Consider the following 24,990-nt stretch of genomic DNA (forward strand, 5'->3'; position numbering starts at 1 on the left):
GGGGGTTTCATCCAATAAAAAATAATAATCAAAAATTGCACTGGAAAGGCAGGACCTACTTTAATAAAATTTGGCAACTGTTTTCATCAAACAAGCATAAGTTTTCCATATGGAATACACAAACGCAAATCACAAGGTTGTGAACTGATTACAGAATCTTCTGCTTTCTAACCAATTAAAATTTTATTTTCAAATCACCAAAACCTCACTATTGAAAGATATGTATAAGAACTTGGAACCAAAATAGCTAAAAAATAAAAATAAGTGTGCCCTTACTAGCAGCTCTAACGAATTAAAAGTTTGCTCTCTCCAATTAAAATTGACCCACAACAGCAAGAGCTTTAGTTTATTAATCTAGCAATTAAAGACTGCATCCCTAATCTGAATGAACTGTGCTTGAGCACAGAGTATTTCTCAGGGAGGCAGTGCTTTTTTTTTAAAGGCAGTAATTATATCCACACTTGCATATAATTTTTTTACATATAGCTGCAGCTGCCCATGTAAGCAGGGATGTTTGCAGCTGGCATGACGTTTTCGTCCTGAAGATTTTAGTCCTCATTGTTTCAAAGAAAGGTTTGAAATGGTGTAGGCAGTTTATGTGGTTAAGACTCAGATACTACAAAAAAGACTGGTGGGTGTGCAGGGAGTAAGGTGGGAGCAGTGAAGACTTCAGAAAAACACACGCAACATCAGTAAATAAAGGACTTTATTTCTGAACTGCAATTCACTTTAATGTTTCTTGTTTGCAGCTGCCACCTAGAAAAGAAGAGAAGAAAAGGTTTGCATTTGGGGGGGAAACCATGCAGGACTTAACATTTAGTCCAACTTTCTGCACATCTTTTGGACTGCAACTCCCATCAGCCACAGCCAGCACGGTCAATGGCAGGGATGATGGAGTTATACTCCAAAACATCTGGAAAACACCAAGGTGGGAAAGCTGCTGATCTTTGGCAGGGGAAAAAGCACAACTCAATGTTACATAGCACCATGACATGCTTCCTGTCAAGTCTGTGCATTGCAGGGGATTGGGCTAAATGACCCCTGGGGCCCCTTCCAACTCTACAATTCTATGAAGGCATAATCCATTGGCCTGAACACTGACAGTTTATATAGATGGCACATAAAACAGCCTAGGAGGGGCTGGGTTCTACATATGCATTTTGCTCTACGTCACCCACAGCCTCTGGATGAGAAATCCATGCCTCCTTACTGAACGCAAGGCTTGTCCCTTCAGAATTATATAACGATAAATTCAGTCACCAACTGAACTCGGCTAACTAGCAGCTGAAATAGAGTTACTTCAATGTGCTCTTTTTTATATGGAGTGCTGTAATTTTGAAAGGACCGATAAGGGAAATTTTCAAGATACTCAGATTCACAGTCTAGCTCAACTGCTAGAAATGAGAGACATCTATCAACTCTGTGCGATTTTTCATTCTGGTACTTGCTTGGACATGCTGCACTTAATAACTTCTATGTATTTGTAAAGGCAACTGTTTGTGAGGAATAATTCATCCACAGTACATTGTAAATGTCAACAGAGAGCTAGTTAATGCAACATCATTCAGGCACTTTATCTGATGGCACTGGGGCTGTTAAAGAGTTTTATTGGGGAGAGATTATCAAGTAAATTTTAAAAGAACAAATCTAAAGCTGCAGAGATCTACACAACACAGCTCTTTCTAATGAGTTTTGAAGAGAGGCAGGCTGCTAGGGATTCACTTTGTGCCACAGCAGAACTTTTGCTGAAATGATCTCGCAAGTTGTTCATCCTGACTCACTCACTCTCTCTTCAATTTTCCTTTCGTTGTGAGGCATTTCAAGTAAGAAGGTGCAATTCTTTAGGGAATAAGAACACTTTCAAGTCAAAGCAACTGGGGGAAAATTATGATTCATTTCCAGCATTCCTTCTCCTACCCTGCAATCGAGAACAACAGTTTTTTGTGGCAGAAACAGAAGACGCTTGTAGTATCTTAAAGCCTCTTGCATTTATTTCAGAATGAGATTTCCTAAACAACAGCAGAATTTAAAAATTTGTATTGTTGTTCTCCTTTTCCTTCATTGTTTGATTGTAAAACTACATTGGAAAGGGATATGCCGAAAAAAATCAACCTTAAAATATTTTAAATAAAACTTATGCAACAAGCACCTTTGCAAAAGTACTCTACAAAATTAAGTGAACTGCAATTTTTTACACAATCTAGCCTGCCCACATTGAATAGGTTAATTTTTCTGTGCCTTGAGAAGGGGGGGTGGGACTTTTAAAAAATGTCCAGGTTGGTTCCTTGAATGACGGCTTCCAGGCAGGGAGCTATTTACAAGAATGCTTTATGGTGCCACAAGGCTTTTCCTTGGTGTTGCTGGAACAGACTAACACAGCTACTCTTGTAGAAATTACTCATGTGAAAAAAGGTTACCTGTCCTGCAATCCTGTCCAGATCTCGTTGCCCCTGGGGAGTAAGTTTGCGACCTCTGAAAGAAAGCAGTGACCAGTATCAGCATTTTTAAAAAGGCAATTCTGTCGCTGATGTGGGCCATTCTCTGCCCTAGTTACCATCACCCAGCAGATTTATGATCTTTCTCAAGGAACATGTACAACCTCACCCCATAGCCCTAAATGCCCCACATAAGTAAACAAGCCTTCAGCTCCTTCCAATAGGTATGACAACACACATTTTGCTCAGAGCGTCACCCCCAATTAGGCAATGCAGCACATAACTGAAAGTATGGATGGATGGACGGAACCTTTAGTGAACATAAGGCTTCTCCTTGATGAAACCAAGGGTACACCTAGTCCAGCAATTCTTATCCATGGTTAGTCAAAGGCTTCCTGGTGGCCAAATCATAGGGCACCGAAGGTCATGGCCACCTTCTACTTTCTCCCAAGCAACTAATACTGAGTGATAACACTGCCTCTGAACATGAAGGCTCTATAAGCAAGTTCTGATGAATGGACCTCTATATGTTGTCAGCTGTGGCACAATATGGGTTGTAGGCAATTCTACTCCTACTCAAAGTAGACCCACTGAAGTCAATGGACACGACGTGGTTAGGCTTGCTGATTTCAGAGATCCTACTCCAAGTAAAAATGTGTTGACTACAACCTGAAGTTTTTGCAAGTGGGGCAAGCTGCCACGATACCCCACAGCAGTTTTCTCCCTTACAAGTGTAATTTGGTACCAAGACTCACCCATCTTGGTCTTTCTCCACCATTTTGAGCCCTTCTAAAGCCTGCAGCACTCTCCTAGCAACGCTCTTGGAGCCTCTGCTGAAGTGGCTGGGCATTACGCCATTGCGCTGGCGGCCCCCGTAGATCTTGGTCATGGAGCCGACTCCGGCGCCCCCACGGAGATACAGATGGCGAGCTGTGGATGCTGCAAACAAACCAAAACACAAACAACACATCACTTCCTGACCCTGTTTATTTCAATCAAAACATTCTGGCTTTGTCTTCCTACACTAGATACAGCCGCAAAGTAAGTTTTCTCTACACAGACGGACCCATTATCAAAACCCTCCAAGGTTACCTTGCACATGACTCATGTCCACTTTTACTCACAGGAATAGGGTACTCCACACTTCTCAAACCTGGTGCCCTTCAGATGTCTTGGAGAACATCTTCCACCATTCCTATCCAACAGCTGTTCTGGCTGGAGCTGAAACAGGTTTGTAGCTCCAAGTATCTGGAGGGCACTGATCTGAAGAAGGCTGGTCTACTCATTTGAGCAGTGTGATATACGAGCCGAGAACTCCCAATTCCAGCCGGACAACATCTCCAGAATGAGAAGCCAAAGTCTCCGAGCTCACACTAAGTTGGCTGCATGCTTGAATGCATTACTCCTATTAAAGAAGAAAGGAACCACACAAAAGTAGCCAACAGTAGCATGCGAACTGTTAATGAGCACAAATGTTGTCAGCCTAAGATCACCTAGCTGGAGGAACTTTAGCCAAACACACAGTGTGGCAACTCCAGAGAAACAACAGAGCATCATACTGTTAACATCACATGAGAACAAGAAATGGTGTAAAAACCCCAATTTACACCTAGAGCAGGACTACAGGGTAGGGCAGAAAGTAGCACGGAGGGCAGAGCACTTTTAACCGCCATGGCTGCTTTTGTACCGAGCCACCTGCTTTGTCCTTTGAGGCCACCGTTCAAGCAGACAAAAACAGACACAGCCTAAGGCCATATTGCCGCAAGGCAACCTCCCAACCATCCATTTCGCTAAAACAGTTACAGCAGCAAGAAAACATCTAGGAATACGGCACTTAATAGACATCACTGCGGTAGTACTGCGAGAGAAAAGCACATTGGACTTTAGAGCTTCCCTGTAAATCATCGCCACAGTGGAGGGGCATTTAGAAAGTGAGACATGAAAAGACAGATAATTGGTTTGCATTATTTACCATGAATACAAACAGATGTGTGCATTTGAGAAGGAATTCTAGCGACATGTGAACATACAGTGCAAGAGCTCCACAAAGAGCAACTCTAAAGCTCTCCAACTGTTGCTAGGAGCTGTCTAAAGTCAGGAACAAAACTATCTTGGGCCTTGGGGGGCAGCGGGAAGAAAACCAAGACAGATTGCTTGGCCAGCTACCAACACTTGTTTGTGTCTTCCTCCTTCTACAGGCAAGCAAATCAAAAGGCACATGACTTGAGCCTGTGAAAAATTGCACCATCTCAGCACCCAGCACTGACACAGATTGGGTGTGGTGAGGTGGCAAGACCTCTAGTAACAGTCGTGAGATCAGGAGAACTGGAAAAAGAAGTAAAAGCAAGCAACTGATTCGTCTTTAGAAACCCAGTAACTTGCTCTTAACGAGACATGTGAATGCTGCATAATGTCTAGCCAATGTGTCATCTATCTAAGTAGGCGTGGCTGGCACAGGGAAGCTAATAATGCACCATCACAAGCACAGTTAACTAATTCATAATCTACATCAGGGAAGACACAATCGCCCTATCAATGAAAATAGTAAATGGTTTTCTTTTCTGCTGCCAAGAGGGCTCATTTCCCAGAGCAGAACACTACCGGTAGCTATCCCCAAAGAAGTTGTCATCTCCAACCTCCCCCTAACTGCACACCAAACTCTAGCATTTTCAACTATGCTGGATAAAGAGGCATAAGGAATTTTTAAGATTATTGGGATAATGCCACTAAGCTACGCATGTTAACTGTATCTGCTCATATCCACACTTTGTCCTGCATGTCTCACTCTCCATGTTATCGCTCTTATTGTAAGCTCCTTGGAGGCAGAGACCCATTTTCACTTATAAAATGCCTATAAAGTACCATGCACATTTATGGTGCTGCTAATAATGCACGTGAACTGCTTCAAGCACTTACATTTTGCTGTATAAATGGCAAGCATTACCATTAGCTGTATATAATCAACGTAATTTGCATCTCATTTTCATGAAGTTGTCAGGTGCCAAACCAGCGAGTTAATGCACTGCACTTATCCTACAACATTCTCATTCCAAAAGTGATGCCCTTAATAGATCTGAGTGGCAGGATCTATCTTGGTCCCTCTGATGCAATATGCAAGGCAACACTTATGCAGACAATCATGGATTGTTAAAAACAATTATGAACTGTGTCCTTAAAAAGTAAGACATTGCACCATATTTGCATGTTACTGTATCTGCCCAGTTCCTTACCAGCTCTGGTGTAGAACCAGTTCTCATCATATGGAGCTAGTTCCTTGTGTTTGGCTAGTTTGACTGTGTCCACCCATTCAGGTACTTTCAGTTTACCTGACCTGCAAGAACAATTCAAACACCAGTTATCACCATACAAATAAGCAGCAGTAATTTTATTTCAGCCAAGCTATCACTTTTGCCCAAAGGCAGCACATACCTCAATGGTATTTACATATTATAAAAGGTAAGTCTCTTTCTCCTACTCGTTACCAGAAGACAAGTGCTCAGACCCATGCCTCACTGAACTATCATTTGCTAGATCCTCACTGGGGCAATTCCATCAAGCTGCAGCAAATGGGAGGCAAAAAGAGATGAGGGATTTCCAGTCCCTCCTCCCTTGTCACCTGCCACCTGTGGCAGAGAAGGGAGACAGAGACACTCCAACAATGCAAGCAAGCACCCCAGCAACTTTTGGCTTCTTTTGGTTTAGGGAAGCTTTTAATGTTTAATAGATTATTGTATTTTAATATTCTGTTGAAAGCCGCCCAGAGTGGCTGGGGAAACCCAGCCAGATGGGCGGGGTAGAAATAATAAATTATTATTATTATTATTATTATTATTATTATTATTGGTTTCAATCCCAGCTGCTTATTAGTAGAACTTGTAACAAATAACTGGTACCTAAGTTTGCATATTTCCCACTCCCTCCCAATTAACTTTCATTTTGTGTCATGTCTTTTTTGTAAGCCTAAGGGCAGGGCCCTGTCTTGTTTTTACTGATGTGAAAACCACTTTAAGAGTCTTCTTTGGCTGAAGAGTGGGGCAACTTTAAAAAAAATAACATACCTCTGAAAGAATGAAAGAGAAAGAACTGTTCTAAACCGGGGACCTTCTGTATGCAAGACAGATGCTCTACAACTGAGCTATGGATGTTCCCTACACCTGAATCAAAGGAGGAACTCTCTCCCATTGTGAAAAAAGGAGGCCTCTTCTAAGGCAGCGCCAATAGCTTTTGTGTTTGAAACCAGCCGAGTCACTATTCCTTAGTCAAATCCTCAAAGGACTGTTCTGACCCTAAAATGTCATCCTACAAATGTAACCATATAAAAATAAAAGCTAATTAATTGATGTTCCATTACATGCTGTCAGGTCGGTGAATGGGATACAACAGCTACCCAGGACTTGATCCTGCAAAAGCATGCTGATTAGGCTTGAATTAAGAGACTTGATTGGATGAAGCTGCCCACTGGGATTCTCTGTACAGCAGCAAGGCCTTTGGGGGGGGGGCAGTGTTCTATCATGACTGCATCCCCCTGACCAGGTGCCCTCTCCTCCAGTCTGCTGGGTTTGAGTGAAGATGGGTGGCAGATCTGTTCTTAATGGTTCCATTTGAGTTCTAGTACAGTCATACCTTGGTTTAAGTACGCTTCAGTTTGAGTACTTTCAGTTTAAGTACAGATTTCCGGAACCAATTGTTTACTTAAACCAAGTGCACAGGCTGGTGGGTCATTCCACGTCAGTTCAACGCAGTCATGCCACCCACATTCTCAGATTTTGATGAAACTTTGTGTACGCCCTTCCCTTATGGTTGAAAGAAACCCCCTTAATTTTTTTCCCTCTATCTCAAACGGTTTTAATTTTATAGCACTTCAAAGTTTCGTGAAATCTGTGTTTCTGTCTCTCTTGAGAGCCTTGACCTTGTGTGCATTTTATTTTTTTCTCCATAACCAATGATCAGATCTCTTTGAAATTTTACAAAGAGATCAATAACATGAGGATTTCAGAAAAAAATACACCAGCACTCAAAAGATTTTATAAATGCCTTAAAAATGTACAAATGTAGGTTTTTTTGGTGGAAAAACTAGGTTTAGAAAACCTAAATTTTCAGCATTAGGGCACGTTGCGATCAAAAGTTTTTGATGGTGAAAATTATTGCAAAGACATGCTCTTTCTCAACAAAGAATAAAAATTTATGGGTCTCTTATGTCTTGTAACAAAATTTTACATTTTTGGGACATTGTTTGGGGGGGAATAGCTACTGGGTACAACTTTCCTACAATCCATAGCTGTAAAAGAAAAAATTAATGAAAACATTTAGCGTTGATTTGATGTGGAATGACCCTGCTACCATGAACAAAATCAAGGGAAGACAACACCCACCCTGGATCCGGAATTTGGGTGGAGGAACAAAGAGCAAGTTTAGCCTTTGTCCCATTTGAGTCTCAGTTTTATCCCCGCTTTTCTTCTATTTATTTGAAAGTTTATAATCTACCTTGTTTGTTGCCACAAGGCTGCCAAAGCAAATCTACCTTAAAGGCTGTTTGTTTGTTGCCACAAGGCTGCCAAAACACAATCTACCTTAAAACTATCTAAAAAAACTAACACATACTCTCTACCTTGTGAAGAGAACAGTCAGTTACAAATGATGCATCTGTGCTCAGGACAAAAGATGGCCTGGACACCCACACCTCCACTTACAGATCCCACAATACATGTTTAAGACTACAATTAAGATTGACTAAAACATGATCAGATAAAAGGGTATCACTGATTAAACGGGCAAGTCACTGTTTATTTTTTAAAGTTTAGTTTTACGGGGGGGGGGGGGACTCGCTTATCACATACACTTCAAGCATTGTGTCTGCCAAGACTCATGAATGTATAAACCTCAAAACAAATGTCCTGTTCCTAAAGGGATACTTGCTGAAATCAGGAACCCCAGCTGTCCACAAGATACCATCTATCCACACTGCAAAGCTTTCAATGGCTTCGGGTTCTTATTCGCAATCCTCATTCTGGCACAACTCGCTGCACCTAAGTACCTTTTTAAAATTATGCTACTACAGACTGCTCCATTAGATGAGCCATCACTACACCAAAGGGAGCATTTCCTTATGTTTGGCTAAGTGTTGCACTCTTTGCACAGTAAAGACATACACAAAGCAATTAGCAGAAGAGGGCAGGTAGACCAGGGTCCCCAAACTAAGGCCTGGGGCCGGATGCGGCCCAATCACCTTCTAAATCCGGCCCGCGGATGGTCTGGGAATCTGCATGTTTTTACATGAATAGAATGTGTTCTTTTATTTAAAACGCATCTCTGGGTTATTTGTGGGGCATAGGAATTCATTCATATTTTTTTTTCAAAATATAGTCCGGCCCCCCACAAGGTCTGAGGGACAGTGGACCGGCCCCCTGCTGAAAAAGTTTGCTGACCCCTGAGGTAGACTGTGCTCCCTTCTTTTTAACTAACAAGTGCAGTTAATCTCCTTATCAAATCCATGGGACTAGCTCTTAACTACTAATTCATTTTTCAGGCAACTTACTTTTTGAGGAAGGCTGCAAGGGCCCTCACAAATTCCTGCTGGTTTACGTCCTTTACAGTTACTCCAGGCATCTACAGAAGAGAGGGGTGGGGGAAGCAGCAAAAACCAGTATGCATTAATGCCAGTTCAGAAGAAAAAAAACTCCCAATACACCCAGTTGGGCAATATTAAGACCAAGCAAAGTCATGGCAAGCTTTTGAGGGGTTTTTTGTGGGGGGAGAACCCTACCTGAAATGCTCACCTTTAGGAAATTTAACCAGAGCTGAAGGGAGGCACATTCTGACCTCTACAACCATCCCAAGGACCAATGGAAGGCTGCCTCCCAGGAAGAACATTATGGCAAAAAGAAGAACCAACCTGGCCCCATTCACCAGCCAGAGAAGGAACAGCATTTTAAACTTGACGCGCAATTTGGAAAATTGAACATTGTTATTGCAAGAAATAATACAGAAAGAAGCTTCTTCGACTTGTACCCAAGGCATAAAGTAAAACACATTTTAAAGTTGACGTGGCGATTTGGGGGAGGGGGGGATGTATACTTTATTATGGCTTTGGTAACGAAAACACGGGGCTTTTAGCGCAAGCCAGGCCCCTGTCTGTCCTCTTCTCATGAGATTAGGAAGCCGGCTCCCCGCCACCCCGCGCGCCTCCTAGAAGAGCATCCCTGTCCACACGCCCGCCAGCCTTCCGACGCGCCGAAAGCCCTTCCCCGAGAGGACCCAGGCCTACCCACCACGCTCCCAGAGACCACTCACCGTGCTCTTGCCACTGCGCTCCAGGAAAAAAGAACGAGAGGGGTTACCCACCCGCTACTCACAAGGGCTCCGGGCATCGCGAGGTTCTGTAAGCCAATAGTGGGCCGCGAGACTTGGGGCACCCAATCACCGCGGCGCGCGGGAGGAGCGTAGTGCCGCCTTTGAGTTCTAACCCTCCCCCCCCCCCACCTCAGCGGCGGAAGCGTTTTGTATTTCGCCCACAAAAGGGCGGAAGTTGATCTAGCCCGGTTTCCATCGTTCGCCTCGTGAGTAATTTGGTGGGGCGGTGTTAGAATCTCACTTTTTCTTTTGACTTGAGCGTTGATTGGTGCTTTTATAGAGAAGCAGGTTTGCAGGTGATACAGGTTATTGCTTTTATTAATAATAATATTTATATAAATTTGTGGAGATTTTTTGGGAGGATAAAGTTTATATTTATTTATTTTAGCTTATAATATATACAATTATAACAACAGACGAAATAATCTTTAAAATAATGGTATTTCTACAACAAGCTAAACGTGTTTTGAAATCTTATGTCCACAATATTAATATACAGTATTAGCCGAAGTTTTTAAAGGTGCCCACAACCCTCTTTGTTAACCCGGTTGCTAGAGAAGTAATAAACCTACCGTTACAACTGCCAAAAACAACCTTGGAACCCCATTCAAAACGTGTGCCAGGTGACTTACGTACTCTTAAAGAATTCTAGCATCACCTTCCTGTTGCATAAAATATACAGATTTTTATTCAGCTATACTTCTTTGCCCATATATTTAATATTTCTGGCTTTATAGTGCTATCTACCAATTTGCTTAGGCAGGTTAGGCTTAACGGGTTTCTCTGCTTCTCTCGGGATGCTTTTTTAAAAAATTGGTGTTGCCAAAGGACTGAAAGGAATTTGCAGTTTTGTTGGAAATTCAACACGCTTCTGGGATTCTTTGCTATGTGTCATCCAAACCCAACAAGTTGCTAATTTTTACTCTCTCCATAAACCATGCTGCTTCATCTCTTTGTTACCTGTATTTGACTTCTTCAGACATTCTTCCAGAAAAATAGTAGTCAAGCATTTTGTGTGTGTGCAACCTTTGCAGTGAATATTGATGCAAAGAATTAATTCGGTTTTCCTGTGGTCTGCCTGTACTCCAGCAACATTTACAACTTTTTTGAGTAACAATACATTTATTACTCTGGTGCCTTATTGGATTTGTAGACTACAAATTATGAAAGGCACAAAAGCTTTTGGAATGTCTGTTGTACACATTTCAAATAACCTCCAAATGTTCTGAAGAGATTTGGTTCTCCTGATCTTTCCTTTTCAATTAATGCATTCATTTTTAAAGAAGATTCTTGAAATTGCAGGCCTTAGAGCAGGCATCTGCTCTGGACTACAATCCCCATCATGTAGTCCATGTTCTGGACTACAATCCCCATCATCCCTGACCACTGGTCCTGTTAGCTAGGGATCATGGGAGTTGTAGGTCAAAACATCTGGAGGGCCGCAGTTTGGGGATGCCTGCCTTAGAGGCTAGAGGAAATTTGAGCATCTGCATAGGCTTTTACCTAGTCTAGTCTGACTATCTTCTACCTAGTCATTCTTCTATTTATCTGCAGTTGATGAACAACTTCAAGGCCACTGCTTTCCCTTATTGTTCTTTAAACTGGACAGACATTTAAGTAGAGAATTTATGCCCCCCTTAATCTGGTCCAATCCAGGGCCAGCCCTACCATACGACAGGGAGAAGCAACATGCTTCAGCCTGGATAGCTCAGTTGGTTAGGGCATGGTGCTGATAACACCAAGATTGCAAGTTTAATCCCTTTATGGGCAGCTGTGTATTCCTGCACCGCAGGGGATTGACTAGATGATCCTCAGGGTCCCTTCCAATTCTATGATTCTATGATTTGTGTAGCACCAGGGCTTTTTTTCCCAGCCAGAACTTGCCAGAATTCAGTTCCAACAACTCAGGTGGGCACCATTGACATTCCAAGAAAACGAGGGAAATGTTCATTGTGAGTTCTGGTACCTCTTTTTCCAGAGGGAAAGGGCACTTGGGCTCTATTCCAGGTAGCAAAATGTTTTGCACGAGTCCCCTAAAAATACAGGCAAGACCACAAGGAAATAAGACTGGCCAGTTCCATTTGTTTTTTTACACCCCATTACAACTCCAGTCTCGTTAGATTGCTTAAAAGGTACATTAAATTAACCCCTGGCTGAGGAATGGCACATTGCTCGATCTGGGCTGAGCTACAGCTTCCCTATCAACTGCCTTCATTTCCATGAGGAAAAGGGGCACCATTTTTTATATTTGATAGCAGCAACAGGTGGCAATTAACTTTTGAAGCTTGCCACACAAATGTGATTTATATCTGTGTCATAGCTCCAAGAGCCACATAACCTTGATAATAATAATAATAATAATAATAATAATAATAATAATGGTGAGAAATCTCATGAGAACTTTATCACACCTGGATAACCCTGGACTGAAATTATTCGTGGACTGGAGATTGCAGAAGCACCCTGACCATCACGAGAACCAACAATCAATAACTGAAACCAGCTTTCTCTCATACCGGCTCCTTCCAAATTTTCCATGGTTCTTTTCCTTCTTGACTATTTTACCTCCATAGATAAAAAGTGAGGTTTATTGTGCTGAGTTTTAAACAGAATCAATTTCATTAGCTTAATTTAAGGTTCTAAAAATACCGAGGGCCGAGGCACAGTCTTTGTTTAAATAATGGGTTTATCGACAGTTCCTGATGTCCATTATGTGCTTTAATGCTGCAATATTCAACAGCTCTCTGCAGTTCAGCTCCCTCATTTTCAATAATTGCTTTGTGGGTGGAAGTGATTTTCCTGTTGCTGTCTTAAGTGGGCCTCTCTCGATTGCACTCAGCTGATGGTGCCCAAAGGTAGAGGAGACGCACAAAGGAAGGGAGGTGAGGGACAAAGAAGAATTGGGCTCCTCTTGTGCCTTTAATTGTTCACAACACACAGAAGAGGAAATTTCACCAGGCACCAGCTTTTTCCACTCTGGTTTGACAAGCTGCACCTGACAAAAAATTCTTTCGGCTTCACCATTATTAACGGCTCAGGAGTCTTGTCTTCATTGGCTTATTTAGAGGCAGCATCGCCACTGGGCATTGTCAGGTCTTCCAGACAGGAAGGATGGACTCCATGGCCGATTCCCAGTGCCCTCTGGTCCTGCTCCTCCTGCTCTCCGAGGGAACAGAGGAGGAATAGCCTCAGCCTTGCCTTGCCCTCTCCTCCTGGGCAGTGGTGTAGATTGGACCAAGGGGACAGGGCAAGGGCATAGTTATGGATGGTGGTTGGTGGGTAGAGCTGGCCCTGCCAGGGGGGCAGAGTGTAGCAGCCAGCTCAGGGGGCAAATGCTGAAGGGTGGTCAGTGGTTAGAGCTGTGTGGGCTGCCCCACATGCCCCCAGGCTGCATACTGGCTGCATACACACTGCACAGTTAAAGCACATCCTGCAAAGAATCCTGGGACCTGGGACTTTGCATGTACACATGCACATGGTGCTTTTCCATTTCTCTCTCCAATTGGCATTCAACAAGTAACTGGTGAATCCAGCAATTTTGGTTTCTCACTTTTCCACTCTTTAAGGCCAGTTCTCCACATTTCCACATTAGTCTGCTCTCTATATTTATGTCTTCATGAAAATTGACAGCAATTTAATGTGAATTTCTCCTAATACACACATCTCTGGATGCAATTTTGCCCAGCAAAGACATTTTCTAAAGCAATTCCCTTACATAATACATTTTTGCAATACTGTATACATTTTTATGCACACTTTACCCTGGCATATACATTTTTGTACACATCGCTGGGCTGGAGAACTGCAAACTCCGAGAAGTGCAGATTTCAAAGGACAGCTGATTCAGTGCACAGATTGTTTCAGAAAGTGCAAATTAGGTAGGTTTGCCTATAAATGCAAACTGAACCGAATCCCTCCCATTCCCGGCATTCAACATATTGTGGCTACTGATTAATTCTAGTCCACTTTGGGCTGGTTTTGGAGTTTTTTGCCCAGATTGTTAGTGGTGGTTTGCTTGCTTGCTTTTAGCAAAAAAAAAAAGTCATTCTGTGAAACCTCGAAAGAGTTCCCCTGAGCATGCTAATATCTCGCCTCCTGTTTCTCAGGTTGCCTACATACTACCAATTACTGTGCACTCACTCCAGTTCGTGCTGGGTTTTTAATCTTGTCTTGGCAGAACCTGCATCCAAAATGCATATGTATCCTGTTGATTGGCATCTATTGGTCTCGGGGAAACAATGGGGGAGTTCGCCTTTGGGGGTGAGGTCAAACTCTTCGACGTTTGCAGTGCCTACTGTGGCTGTAGAGGCCAATGCAGAAGAGACATGTTTTGTTGCAGCTGGGGCAGATGAAGGCATCCAGTTGTGTTGCTGCAGATGCACCATGGCGTTTCGCAGTCAAATCGTGTACCCATAGCAGTGACCAGAAGAGAAATGACCGCTGGGACTGTACTTTGTTATCAAAGGCTGCTGTTGGCTGCGTTGTTTCTCGAACCCGCTTCACACCAACTGGAGTCATAGAATCATAGAATTGTAGAGTTGGAAGGGACCCTGGTGATCATCTAGTCCAACCCCCTGCAATGTAGAAATAGGCACTTGTCCCATATGGGGATCGAACCTGCAACCTTGGCATTATCAGCACCATACTCTAACCTACTGAGCTATCCAGGCATGCTATAAGTCCTTGAAGCCATTCCAAATTCGTCTCTAGGCTTGGCAAGGGGTAACATGAACACTGCCTCAGTGGACCTGTTTTTGGCTCTATTGTCAGCACTCACCACCTTAGTCTGCTAATAGAATGAGTGGTGCTCTGTCCTCCTTCAGGCCTGGGGGTGGACTTTGGAGTTGGGACAAAAGCAGGCCTTCAGTCTGGGCCAGTGCAGAACACGGTGGAGGAATACAGATCGGAGGGCTAGCCCAAAGTCTTTCTTCCTGAGGGCATAAACTAGTGGGTTGGCCAAGGAATTCAGGTGGGAGAGCAACACAGCCAGGCGGTCCAGTGACTCATAGCGCTGGCAGTCAGGGCACAATAGCTGGACACAGTAGATGACATGCAGCGGCATCCAGCAAATGCAAAAGACGCCCACCAAGAGGAAGAGGGTGCGGGCCATCTGCAACTCCCTTTTCTTGCCTGGCCAAGGAGCCTGCGACTGGAAGTGGCCGCGGACTACCCGGAAGAGGTCAGCATAGATGCCCAACATGGCGGCCAAGGGCAGCAGGGTGCAGATCAGGAAGTTAAAATAGACCACGTACTCGGGGCTGAAAATGGAGGTGAAGGAACAGAGGCCCAGATGTCCACTGTGGATCTCGGAGTAGCTGAGGTTCTCTTGGCGTGGATAGACCTTGGAGAGGAAGCCTCCGTAAGGCAGGTCGGGGGCGATGATGACGAAGGCCGTCCTCTCGGAGGGGAAGCTGAAAGGCAGCGTCTTGTTGCTGGTCTCCGCGTAGTGCTGGAAGCGGTTCCAGCCCATCATTGGTGAGAGACCTATCAGCAGAGACAGCAGCCAGCAGAAGAGCACAATGATCACCATCCCTCCCTTCTTCACGTGCACGGTGTAGCTGTCCAGAAAATAATCCTTGTGAGTGTCATGTGACTATAGAGTCAGGTGTCATTTGTCTATGGTCAACAAACAAGTGTTGCCTCCATTGGTAGCTCTTCCATTGCTACTGTAATCACATCGTCTAAAAACATTCTTTAGACACGGCTACCCAGATGCTTAGAAAGTTAGGGTAATTTTAACCTGTTTTAATATTTTAACTTTTGTATGTTTTAAAGTACGGCTGAATTTTTTCTTGATTTTACTGTTTTTATCTTTTTGTAAACTCCTTTGAGGGTTGTTGTTTCTTACAGTCAAGTCGGGTATAAATTTTATGAAACAAAATAATTATATATTCATATCATTTTCAAATTGTATTTTTACTGCTGCTTTTATTTCTTGTGTTTTATTCTGTTACAAGCAGAATTCTATGCAATACAAATGGTAACGCAGTAAAATACAAAATGAGAAATAAAAGAAGCAATAAAAATCCAATTACAAAGCAGATAGCATCAAGCACAATACATTGCCATGCATGGCTACAACTGGCAGAAAAATCATTTCAGTGGTCCACCAGAACCATCAGCGATTTTCAAATGGTCCATGGAAGAAAAAAGGTTGGGAACCACTAGCATAAATGATGCACCAGCATTTGCAGAACCCCTAAGAAGTTGATCATGTGCATAGATGTTGTTGGCTCACATGCACTCACTCAGTTTCACAGGCTGGATGCTGAAGAAAGAGCCTTTGGCTTACCTGTTGGGCAGCTTGATCTTCAGGTGGGCGTTGATGGCAATGACCAGCAGGAGGAGGATGGAGAACTGGGTGGTGACCAGTGGGAAGCAAGTGAGGAAGAGGCATGTGTAGAAACAGAGGACATACTCCATGCTGAGTACCATTGAGAAGGGGATGGCCAGGGCTCCCACACCAAGGTCGGCCACTGCCAGGCACACAATCAGGTAGTTCGTGATGCATCTCAGCTCCTTGTGCAGGTAGACGGTGGCACAAACCAACAGGTTGATGGTGATAATGGCCACCGCCAGGACCCCCTCAAGAACCACGAAACCAAAATACATGTCCCTGAAAGTTGTTGTTGTTATTGTAAACGGCCTTTCACCGGACAACACAGTAATTCTGTTGTCCCTGCAGAAGAAGGTCCTCCTTCAGCAGAATGGTTCCCACCAGGAACCAGGCATGGGACAGTTTCTTCTCTTTGATCTACATGGAACATCAAGGATCCACGTTCAGACATCGTTCTCTGTGTGTCTTATGACACATCCTTCACGTACGTGGCAGTCCCAGCTCTGCCCTGCTATCAATAATCTGAACCTGTCTCTGTTTGCTGAGCATTCTGCTAGCAAACAGATCAGATCAGCCCAGGCACAAGATGGCTTTTTATGTGGATCATTTAATGCTCGTGGATTAGGGAAGCAGGTCTCTGAGGTAAGGCAATCAATGCGAGAGCTTAAATGAAATGGGATGTGTGGAAGCAGGGTCAGTACAAACCACACACACAAATGTATCACAGATGGGAATTATCAGAGCTGCTCATAGCATCATAGCATGGTGGAGTTGGAAGGGACCACGAGGGTCATCGAGTCCAACCCCCTGCAATGCAGGAATCCTTTTGCCCAATGTGGGGCTCAAACCCACAACCCTGAGGTTAAGAGGCTCATGCTCTACCGACTGAGCTATCTCTTTTAGAATTTAGAATACCCACAAATCCAAAGCTCTAGGCATCCACACTTCAAATGTGTCTTATGGGAAATGTAGAGTGGAGTTTCCCATCCTCGCAGATGGCTCTTGGCTTTTGGATTTCACGTGTTCGTTCATATACATAGAGAGAGAGAGAGAGAGAGAGAGAGAGAGAGAGAGAGAGAGAGAGAGAGAGAGAGAGTGAAACTCGGAAAATTAGAATATCGTTGAAAAGTGCATTTATTTCAGTAATGCAACTTAGAAGGTGAAACCAATATATGAGATAGATGCATGACATGCAAAGCAAGATATGTCAAGCCTTCGTTTGTTGTAATTGTAATTATTTGTCGTTAGGCGGTTCAGTTATAAATGAAATGTAATTAATGAAATGTAATAGCGATGTAGTTTTTTGTATTATTGTAACTATTTGTTTTATTACTGTGGAATTTCCAAAAGAAAGCATTTGTAAAAATTAAAAGAAAAATAATAAATATTAAGTTGCATTACTGAAATAAATGCACTTTTTGACGATATCCTAATTTTCCGAGTTTCACCTGTATGTATTTATTTATGTATGTATATGTTCCCCAACCAGCAGAGTGTGTGTGTGTTGGGTGTGTGTGTGTAAGTAACACATCTTGGGAACTGCTTTTACAGTTACCCTGTAAACTGGGTTGGAAGGAGCTAGTTAATTATTTACTTTGTATATCACACCGTAACTGCAAGGAGCTTGAAGGCGGTGTACACGCTTCTCCCCTTTCTCATGTTTTATCCTCACAACCCTGTGAGGTAGGTTAGGTAGAGATTACGATGACTGGCCCAAGGTCGCCTGGCAAGCTTTGTGGCCGAATGAGGATTCGAATCCTGATCTCTCAGGCCCCAGGTTAAGTACTGCACTACACTGTCAGTTGTGGTAATTGATCCCAATTAGGAATTAGGAACCTTGGAAGCTGCCTTCTATAGAGTCAGATCTTTGGTCTGGCTAATTCAGTATTTCCTGCACTGACTTGCTGTGGCTCTCCAGGGTTTCAGGTGAGGAAATTCCCAGCCCTACCTGGAGATGCTGGGGATTGAACCAGGGGTTTTCTGCAAGCTCTGCCACTGAGCTCCTTCCCATTAACCTTTCCTGGCTTTTGTCACCATCCCCACCAATTGCATTTCCGCAAAGATCACACCATCCTGGTTGTTGGGTGTAATCTTAGATGCCTCCCTTTCTATGGAGGCGCAGGTTACAGCTACAAGAAAGGCAGCATTTTTTCATCTCCGCGGAGCTAAGCACTTGGTCCCTTACGTCTCTCGCCCTGACCTCACCACTGTGATCCATGTGACGGACACCTCCAGGCTTGATTATTGTAACTCACTCTCCGTGGGGCTGCCCTCGAAACTGACCCAGAAACTCCAGCAGGTGCAGAATGCCGTGGCGAGACTCCTTACGGGGTCCCCACTGCGGGATCACATTCACCCAGTGCTATACCAGCTGCACTGGCTCCTGGTGGAGTACAGGATCAGGTTATGGTGCCGGTTTTAACCTTTAAAGCCCTATACGGCCTAGGACCCTCGTACCTACAGAACCGCCTCTTCTGGTATGCCCCACAGTATGCTTACGGTCTGCTAACAACAACACCTTGAAGATCCCAGGCCCCAGGGAAATTAAACTGGCCTTGACTAGAGCCAAGGCCTTTTCAGCCATGACCCCAGCCTGGTGGAACGCTCTCCCACAAGAGACCAAGGCCCTGCAGGATTTGACATCTTTCCGCAGGGCCTGCAAGACAGAGCAGTTCCGCCAGGCCTGGGGGGGGGGGGTGCAGTTTGACTTACTTTCCTTTGTATAAAATAAGCCCGAAGGAAGCCCCCAACCCACTCACAGTTCCTTGTATGATCAGTGGAAACAGTTGGTCCTAGCAATTATTAACCACTCTCAATTCCACCCTGATACTTGCCACCTGCCCAGATTTTAACTTGTCTGAATTAATTTTAAGGTGTATTTTAATTTATTGAGGTCTCTTTTTATGCTTATTGTGTTTTTATGATGTTAGCCACTCTGAGCCCACCCTGGGCCGGGATACAAATATTTTTTTAAAATTAAATTTATTGTTATTGTTCGCACCAGCTCTCCTCACTCACTGCTGCTCCCTTGCCCGACTCCATCCAGCCTTTTCCCTCCCCCAGGTATGATTGCCACCTTCCTTCTCTTTACCTCTCTACCTCATTGCTTATTCTCTTGCCCGTGGTCTTTCCCTGCCTGCCTGCCGTTGTTGCTGCTGCTGCTTCTCTTTCCTCCCCTCCATCATCAACCCCATTGTTGTCCTTGGGGTGACATTAAATGGCCAGCGAGTTCCTACTTTCTTTGCAGTGCACAGAAATCTTGTTCTTAGCACTTGCCACAGACTTGGAGGCCTGGATAGCAATGGAGCACCCTCCTCCTTCATGAGCAAATTCAATCTGTCCCCGATGGCTATTCACTAAAATCAGGTGCACATCTAAATTGGAACCTCATCCATTCTGGCCATTTTCCAGAATGAAATATGGCACATCAGAGAGGGAAGTATAGGACATCAGGGAAAGGAAACGCATCAGTGCGTCAAGCAAGCTTGTTAGGAGATTGTCAATGTTCTCTGGTCTGCACAGATTGCTAACTGCCCTTCTTGGAAACAGGAGACCCATTAGAAGAAACAGGATAATCCCGCTGCCAAAATTGGAAGGGGTGGGTATTTATTTTCTTTTTTAAGCAAAGCAATCTAATTTTCTCACCAATTCCCCCTTTCTTAGTTCTTAATTTTCTATTAATGTTGCGAGCTTTTCTTGTGCTCATTAAAAATCACAGGAGCAGCCCGCTGGGGAGTTTGCAAGGCACATTGAAATAAACGGAATGTGACATTGCCAGAAATGCTTTTCCATTTGCTAACTCACTGCACTCAATAAGTTCTCAGTGAACAAGGCCTGTTGTTCCGGTTTGCCTTGTCCCTTGGAACCAGGAGCACAGGGAATTCAAGAACAATGGGTTTCCTTCCCCAAGAGATGCACTACTATTAGCTGTGCGTGACAGCAACACCTAGTGACAGATAGGGAGTATGACAAATACTACAGCGCTGTATTTAAAACCTTGGCCAAAGAAGGAGAAGGAGTGAAGGATGTAAATATTTTAAAAGCCAGAAGGAAACACCCAAATATTCCAGAGAGGATATATGTTTAAACAAAAATCTGTAGCCATTAAAGACACCCACGTAGTTATGATTGTTTAAACTCTCCCCATCATTACTAGAATGATGTACTGCCGTCATGATGTTTGGGGTATGAGCACCCAGTTTGATGCAATCCAGACCTATACAAACTTACCAGGGAGTAAGTTCCACTGAACACAACAGGGCAATTCACGGACTTGAACAATTGCACTGTTATTTATTTAAGGTTATTTATATATGCCTGTTCACAAAATACACCACAGCTGTTTACATATTCAAAATACAACCATTCTTCATTCAAACCAAGCAGAAACAACATCACAATATAGCCATAAAACATGGGATACAGCAGTTTTCAAAGACCATCTGCAATCAATACATTTTTATCTAGTCAGCCAACAGGGAGGCAGTGGTTATACTGTCGTGGAATGAAGTTCCAGAGCATTGGTGCTACAACAGAGAAGGCCCTGTTCTTGGTAGAGGCCAATCTAGTCTCCCCATAAGGTAGAATCTGAAGCAACCCAGGCCCCATCAAAATACTGTATATTCCTGCGTATAAGACTACTTTTTAACCCAGGGAAATCTTCTAACAAGTGAGGGGTCGTCTTATACGCCGGGTCATATTTCTTATATGCCCAGTTGTCTTATACGCCGGAATATACGGGTATATTAAATGCTGGGGAGGCTCACATGGGAGGTGGCATTTCTAAAGAAAATTGGAGTCCCTAAAGCAGGCATCCCCAAACTGCGGCCCTCCAGATGTTTTGGCCTACAACTCCCATGCTCCCTAGCTAACAGGACCAGTGGTCGGGGAAGATGGGAATTGTAGTCCAAAACATCTGGAGGGCCAAAGTTTGGGGATGCCTGCCCTAAAGCTATTGATGGCTTTAAAAAGCAAGAACCAGGTTCAGAAGCAAATTCTCAGTCCAGGCAGATGATTCAAAGCAGGTAAGATAGGTAACAGTTTGTGCCTGCTAACAAGCAAGCTACCATACTCTGCTAGTTTCAAGTTTCCAAATGCTCTTGAGGAATGAATTCTACTTACATGAAATGTGTTGTGTGTTGCGGACGACCTGGTAACTGGTAGAAAACCCATTGGAAAGTATACCAAGGGTGTTGGATAAGATTAACCAATTTGGCTAAGTTGCAGGTTTCAAACTGAATAAAAATAAAACTAAGTTGTTGGTAAAAAAAAATATGACAGACCAGGAGAAAAATGAACTGAGACAGATAACAGAACGGGGGATAGAAAAGAAGGTGAAATATTAGGGGTATGGCTGACAACAAATAATATAAACATTGTTAAAGAGAACTATATACAAGTTTGGAATGATATTAAGAGAAATGTGGAAATATGGGGAAGAATGAAATTATCATTATGGGGGGGGGGGAATCTCAGTAATAAAAATGAATGTATTGCCAAGAATGTTGTTTTTATTTCAATCTATACCGATAGTCAACAGAACAGGACACTTCAAACAATGGCAAAGAGATATATCTTATTTGGCAGGGGAAGAAACCTAGGATTAAGTACAAGTTATTAACAGATGTTAAAGAAAGAGGTGGATTCACCCTACTGAATTAAAAATTATATTATGAGGCATCCTGCCTTTGCTGGCTACAAGAATGGATGACACTGAGGAACCCAGATATCTTAGATCTGGAAGGCTATGACAATAGATTTGGATGGCATGCATATCTTTGGTAAGGAAAATCAAAAGTTGATAGGGGATTTCTAAACCATATATTATTAGAAAATATATTTATGCTGGTTGGGAAAAACATAAGAATTTATTAGAGAATTAAATCCCATGGTGGCTATCACCATTAGAAGCATTGTCAGTTAAAAAAATAAGTATGGGAAAAGTATGAGTTGCTAACAGGAGGAAAATCAATTGAAAGTAAAAAAAAGTTTGAAGGCATAAGACATCCATTAACTGATTGGCTCCAATATCATCAATTAAACAACATTTTCAGGTTGGATAAAGGAGTCAGTCTTGGTAAAGAATTTTTGATATTGCAGAAAGTATTGTTGGGAAATATTGAAAGAGTTCTGTCAAAAATGTATAAATTGTTGCTGGAATGGGAAACAAAAGATGAGGAAGTAAAATATGTAATGATACACTGGGCAAAAGATGTGGGATATATACAATTTGCTTTATGGGAGAAGTTATGGAATGAGGATTTAAAATTTATAGCCTGCTGTATGTTAAAAGAGAATTATATGAAAATGATGTATAGATGGTATTTGACTCCTACAAGACTGGCGAAAATGTGTAAGAACTTGACCCACATATGTTAGTACATTTCATCATATGTGGTGGACCTGTAAAATAGCTAAGGCCTTATGAGAAAAGATTTATAATGAACTGAAAAAAATGTTTAAAATAACTTTTGTTAAAAAATCAGAGGCCTTTTTACTACCGGTATAAAATGAAAAGAATTACCGAAGGATAAGAAAGTACTGTCTGTGTATGCAACGACAGCAGCAAGAATGCTATTTGCCCAGGGATGGAAAGAAGAAAGAGCCCCATCGAAGGAAGAATGGATAATGAAGATGATGGACTATGCAGAGATAGCAAGGCTGACCGGGAAGATCAGGCACCAAGAGGATAACAAATTTAATAGAGAATGGCATAATTTTATACTGTAGACTATATTAAAGAACACTGTAAAAATTTAAAAGCGTTAGCGGAATTGACATATCACTTGTAATTTAAAACAACAAAGGATAAAAATGAAGTATAATAAATTTGGATAATTAGATGCAGTTAAAAAAGGAAGATAAATTTTGGAAGCCAAGGGAGGGGTAGAGGGAAGTCCCGGGGTTCAGGGAACCCCATAAAGGTACTGACATTTACTATGGTTTAATGTAAATGTGTGTGTGTGTGCGTTTAGAAAAAATTTTCTCTTTGATAATTTTTTTTAAAAGAACGTGTTATGTAATCTGGCATGTACCTATATGGTGATTAATGTGCATATACAGTACAAGTTCCACCTGCCACTGTTGCACTAGCTAGGAACAGCTTCACTGCATATTCAAAGAGGCTTGTAGCAGTCAGCACAAGCTGCCTCTCCCTGCCCCACCCTACAAACCTCTGGTAGCAACCAGTAATCACACAGGTGCCCCCCCTCTTTTGAGAAAGAGGGCTTGTCCACCCCATGGTAAAATGTGGACCTCATCCCAGTGTTGTCCCAAACCATCTCTGTTTTAAATGTGGAGGTTTTCAATCCTAGCCTTTTTGGACTTTCCAAGGATTTTTTTCAAAAAAAAACAATATTTAAAAGGGGAAAGATCCAGGACAACACTGGGATGGGGAAGATGTCGTTTGGGCAATCCTATGTTATTGGGGAGAAAGGCCGATGCAAACCTGCATTTTGCTCTCGTGCGGACAAACCCAGCTTGTCAGCACTGGAGGCTGCAATTCCAGCACATCCACCCACCACAGGGGCAAAGACTGAACCCCGGATACACGCAGCAGGTTGTTGCTACTCGGCACAGAGGGAAATTGACTCCGAGCATGTTCCACTACTGCATATATTTCAGGGCTGATTTCTTTCACACAACGGATTTCATAAGGGAAAAAATTTAAGTTGTGCCTGGCTGCAGAAGATGAGGGGAGAAAGAAGGTATTAAATTTAACAACAATGCACTAGGTCGAGGTGGTAATCATTGTAGATGCTCCTAAACCAACCTTCCCTGTACTGGTGCCCTCCAGATGTTGTGAACCACAACTCCCACCAGCTGGTATAGCCAATAGTCATAGTTGATGGGAGTTGTAGTCCCACAACATCAGGAGGGGATCAGGTTGGTTGAAGGCTGCTTGAGTCAAATACAGCAAGACCACAACTTATGCACATTTAACTTGTGCGAATTCAGCTTCATGTGTGTGGGTTTTTATTTTTTAAGGGGGTGGGGCTCGGAGGGAAATGACTTTGGCAATCCCACCCGCCATTGAACCCAATGTGTTTTGACTATACAGTACACAATTTTGGCTTTAGGTGTGATCCTTGATATTTTAGGGACGCGGGTGGTGCTGTGGGTTAAACCACAGAGCCTAGGGCTTGCTGATCAGAAGGTCAGCGGTTCGAATCCCTGCGACGGGGTGAGCTCCCGTTGCTCGGTCCCAGCTCCTACCAACCTAGCAGTTCAAAAGCACATCAAAGTGCAGCGGGAAGGTAAACGGCGTTTTCATGTGCTGCTCTGGTTTGCCAGACGTGGCTTAGTCATGCTGGCCACATGACCTGGAAGCTGTACGCCGGCTCCCTCGGCCAATAATGCGAGATGATATTTAAGTAGACACACTTTATGTAGACAATCACCATCTTGTCTCTGCCCACTAGAGGGCAATGCAAGGCTGGCTTGTTTCCTTTCTAGAAATAGCCTATCCTATTTTTAGTTCTGCACAAAGGAACTCCAGAGCAGGGGTTCAAAGTTGTGTATAGTGAAGCTCGGACTTAATATGTTAAAAATGTAACATTACTTCACTTTTTGGCATTCACAACCATGTTCCAAAAACACCTAAACAAGCTAATAGCGGGCTTTCTCTTAGAAGACCCACCCAGAATACATTTCCCTGCATAATCTTTATCCTAAGCAAATGTCAGTGGAGAAAAGACCAACACTGCGCACACAGCATACTTTTAAAGTACACTGGAAGCACATTTATCCCCTCAAAGAATTCTGGGAACTGTAGTTTGTTTAGAATTATTGGGAATTTTAACTCTGTGACTACAGTGCCCAGAATTCTTAAGAGGGAAAGAAGTTGCTCTGAGTGTGCTTTAAAGGTGT

General features: G+C 43.1%; 2 protein-coding genes and 1 pseudogene across 2 annotated transcripts; all 3 read right to left on the reverse strand.

Annotated features, from left to right (window-relative positions):
* Positions 1 to 689: 689 nt before the first annotated feature.
* RPS19 (ribosomal protein S19) lies at positions 690 to 9,757 on the reverse strand. The gene is made up of 6 exons (XM_035117863.3): positions 9,726 to 9,757; positions 8,971 to 9,041; positions 5,666 to 5,766; positions 3,191 to 3,374; positions 2,418 to 2,472; positions 690 to 756 (listed from the first exon to the last, which is right to left on the reverse strand). Exons 2-6 carry the CDS (start codon positions 9,039 to 9,041, stop codon positions 730 to 732), a joined length of 438 nt encoding a protein of 145 aa, XP_034973754.1. The 5' UTR covers positions 9,726 to 9,757; the 3' UTR covers positions 690 to 729.
* A 4,847-nt stretch (positions 9,758 to 14,604) lies between these two features.
* LOC148685459 (adenosine receptor A2a-like) lies at positions 14,605 to 15,315 on the reverse strand. The gene has a single exon (XM_088671349.1). It carries the CDS (start codon positions 15,313 to 15,315, stop codon positions 14,605 to 14,607), a length of 711 nt encoding a protein of 236 aa, XP_088527475.1.
* Positions 15,316 to 16,073: 758 nt separating this feature from the next.
* Positions 16,074 to 16,397, reverse strand: LOC118086354 (adenosine receptor A2b pseudogene; annotated as a pseudogene).
* Between the last annotated feature and the right edge of the window lie 8,593 nt (positions 16,398 to 24,990).

This window comes from Zootoca vivipara, chromosome 6 (genome assembly GCF_965207765.1).
Source record: "Zootoca vivipara chromosome 6, rZooViv2.hap1.1, whole genome shotgun sequence".
Classification (NCBI taxonomy): domain Eukaryota; kingdom Metazoa; phylum Chordata; class Lepidosauria; order Squamata; family Lacertidae; genus Zootoca; species Zootoca vivipara.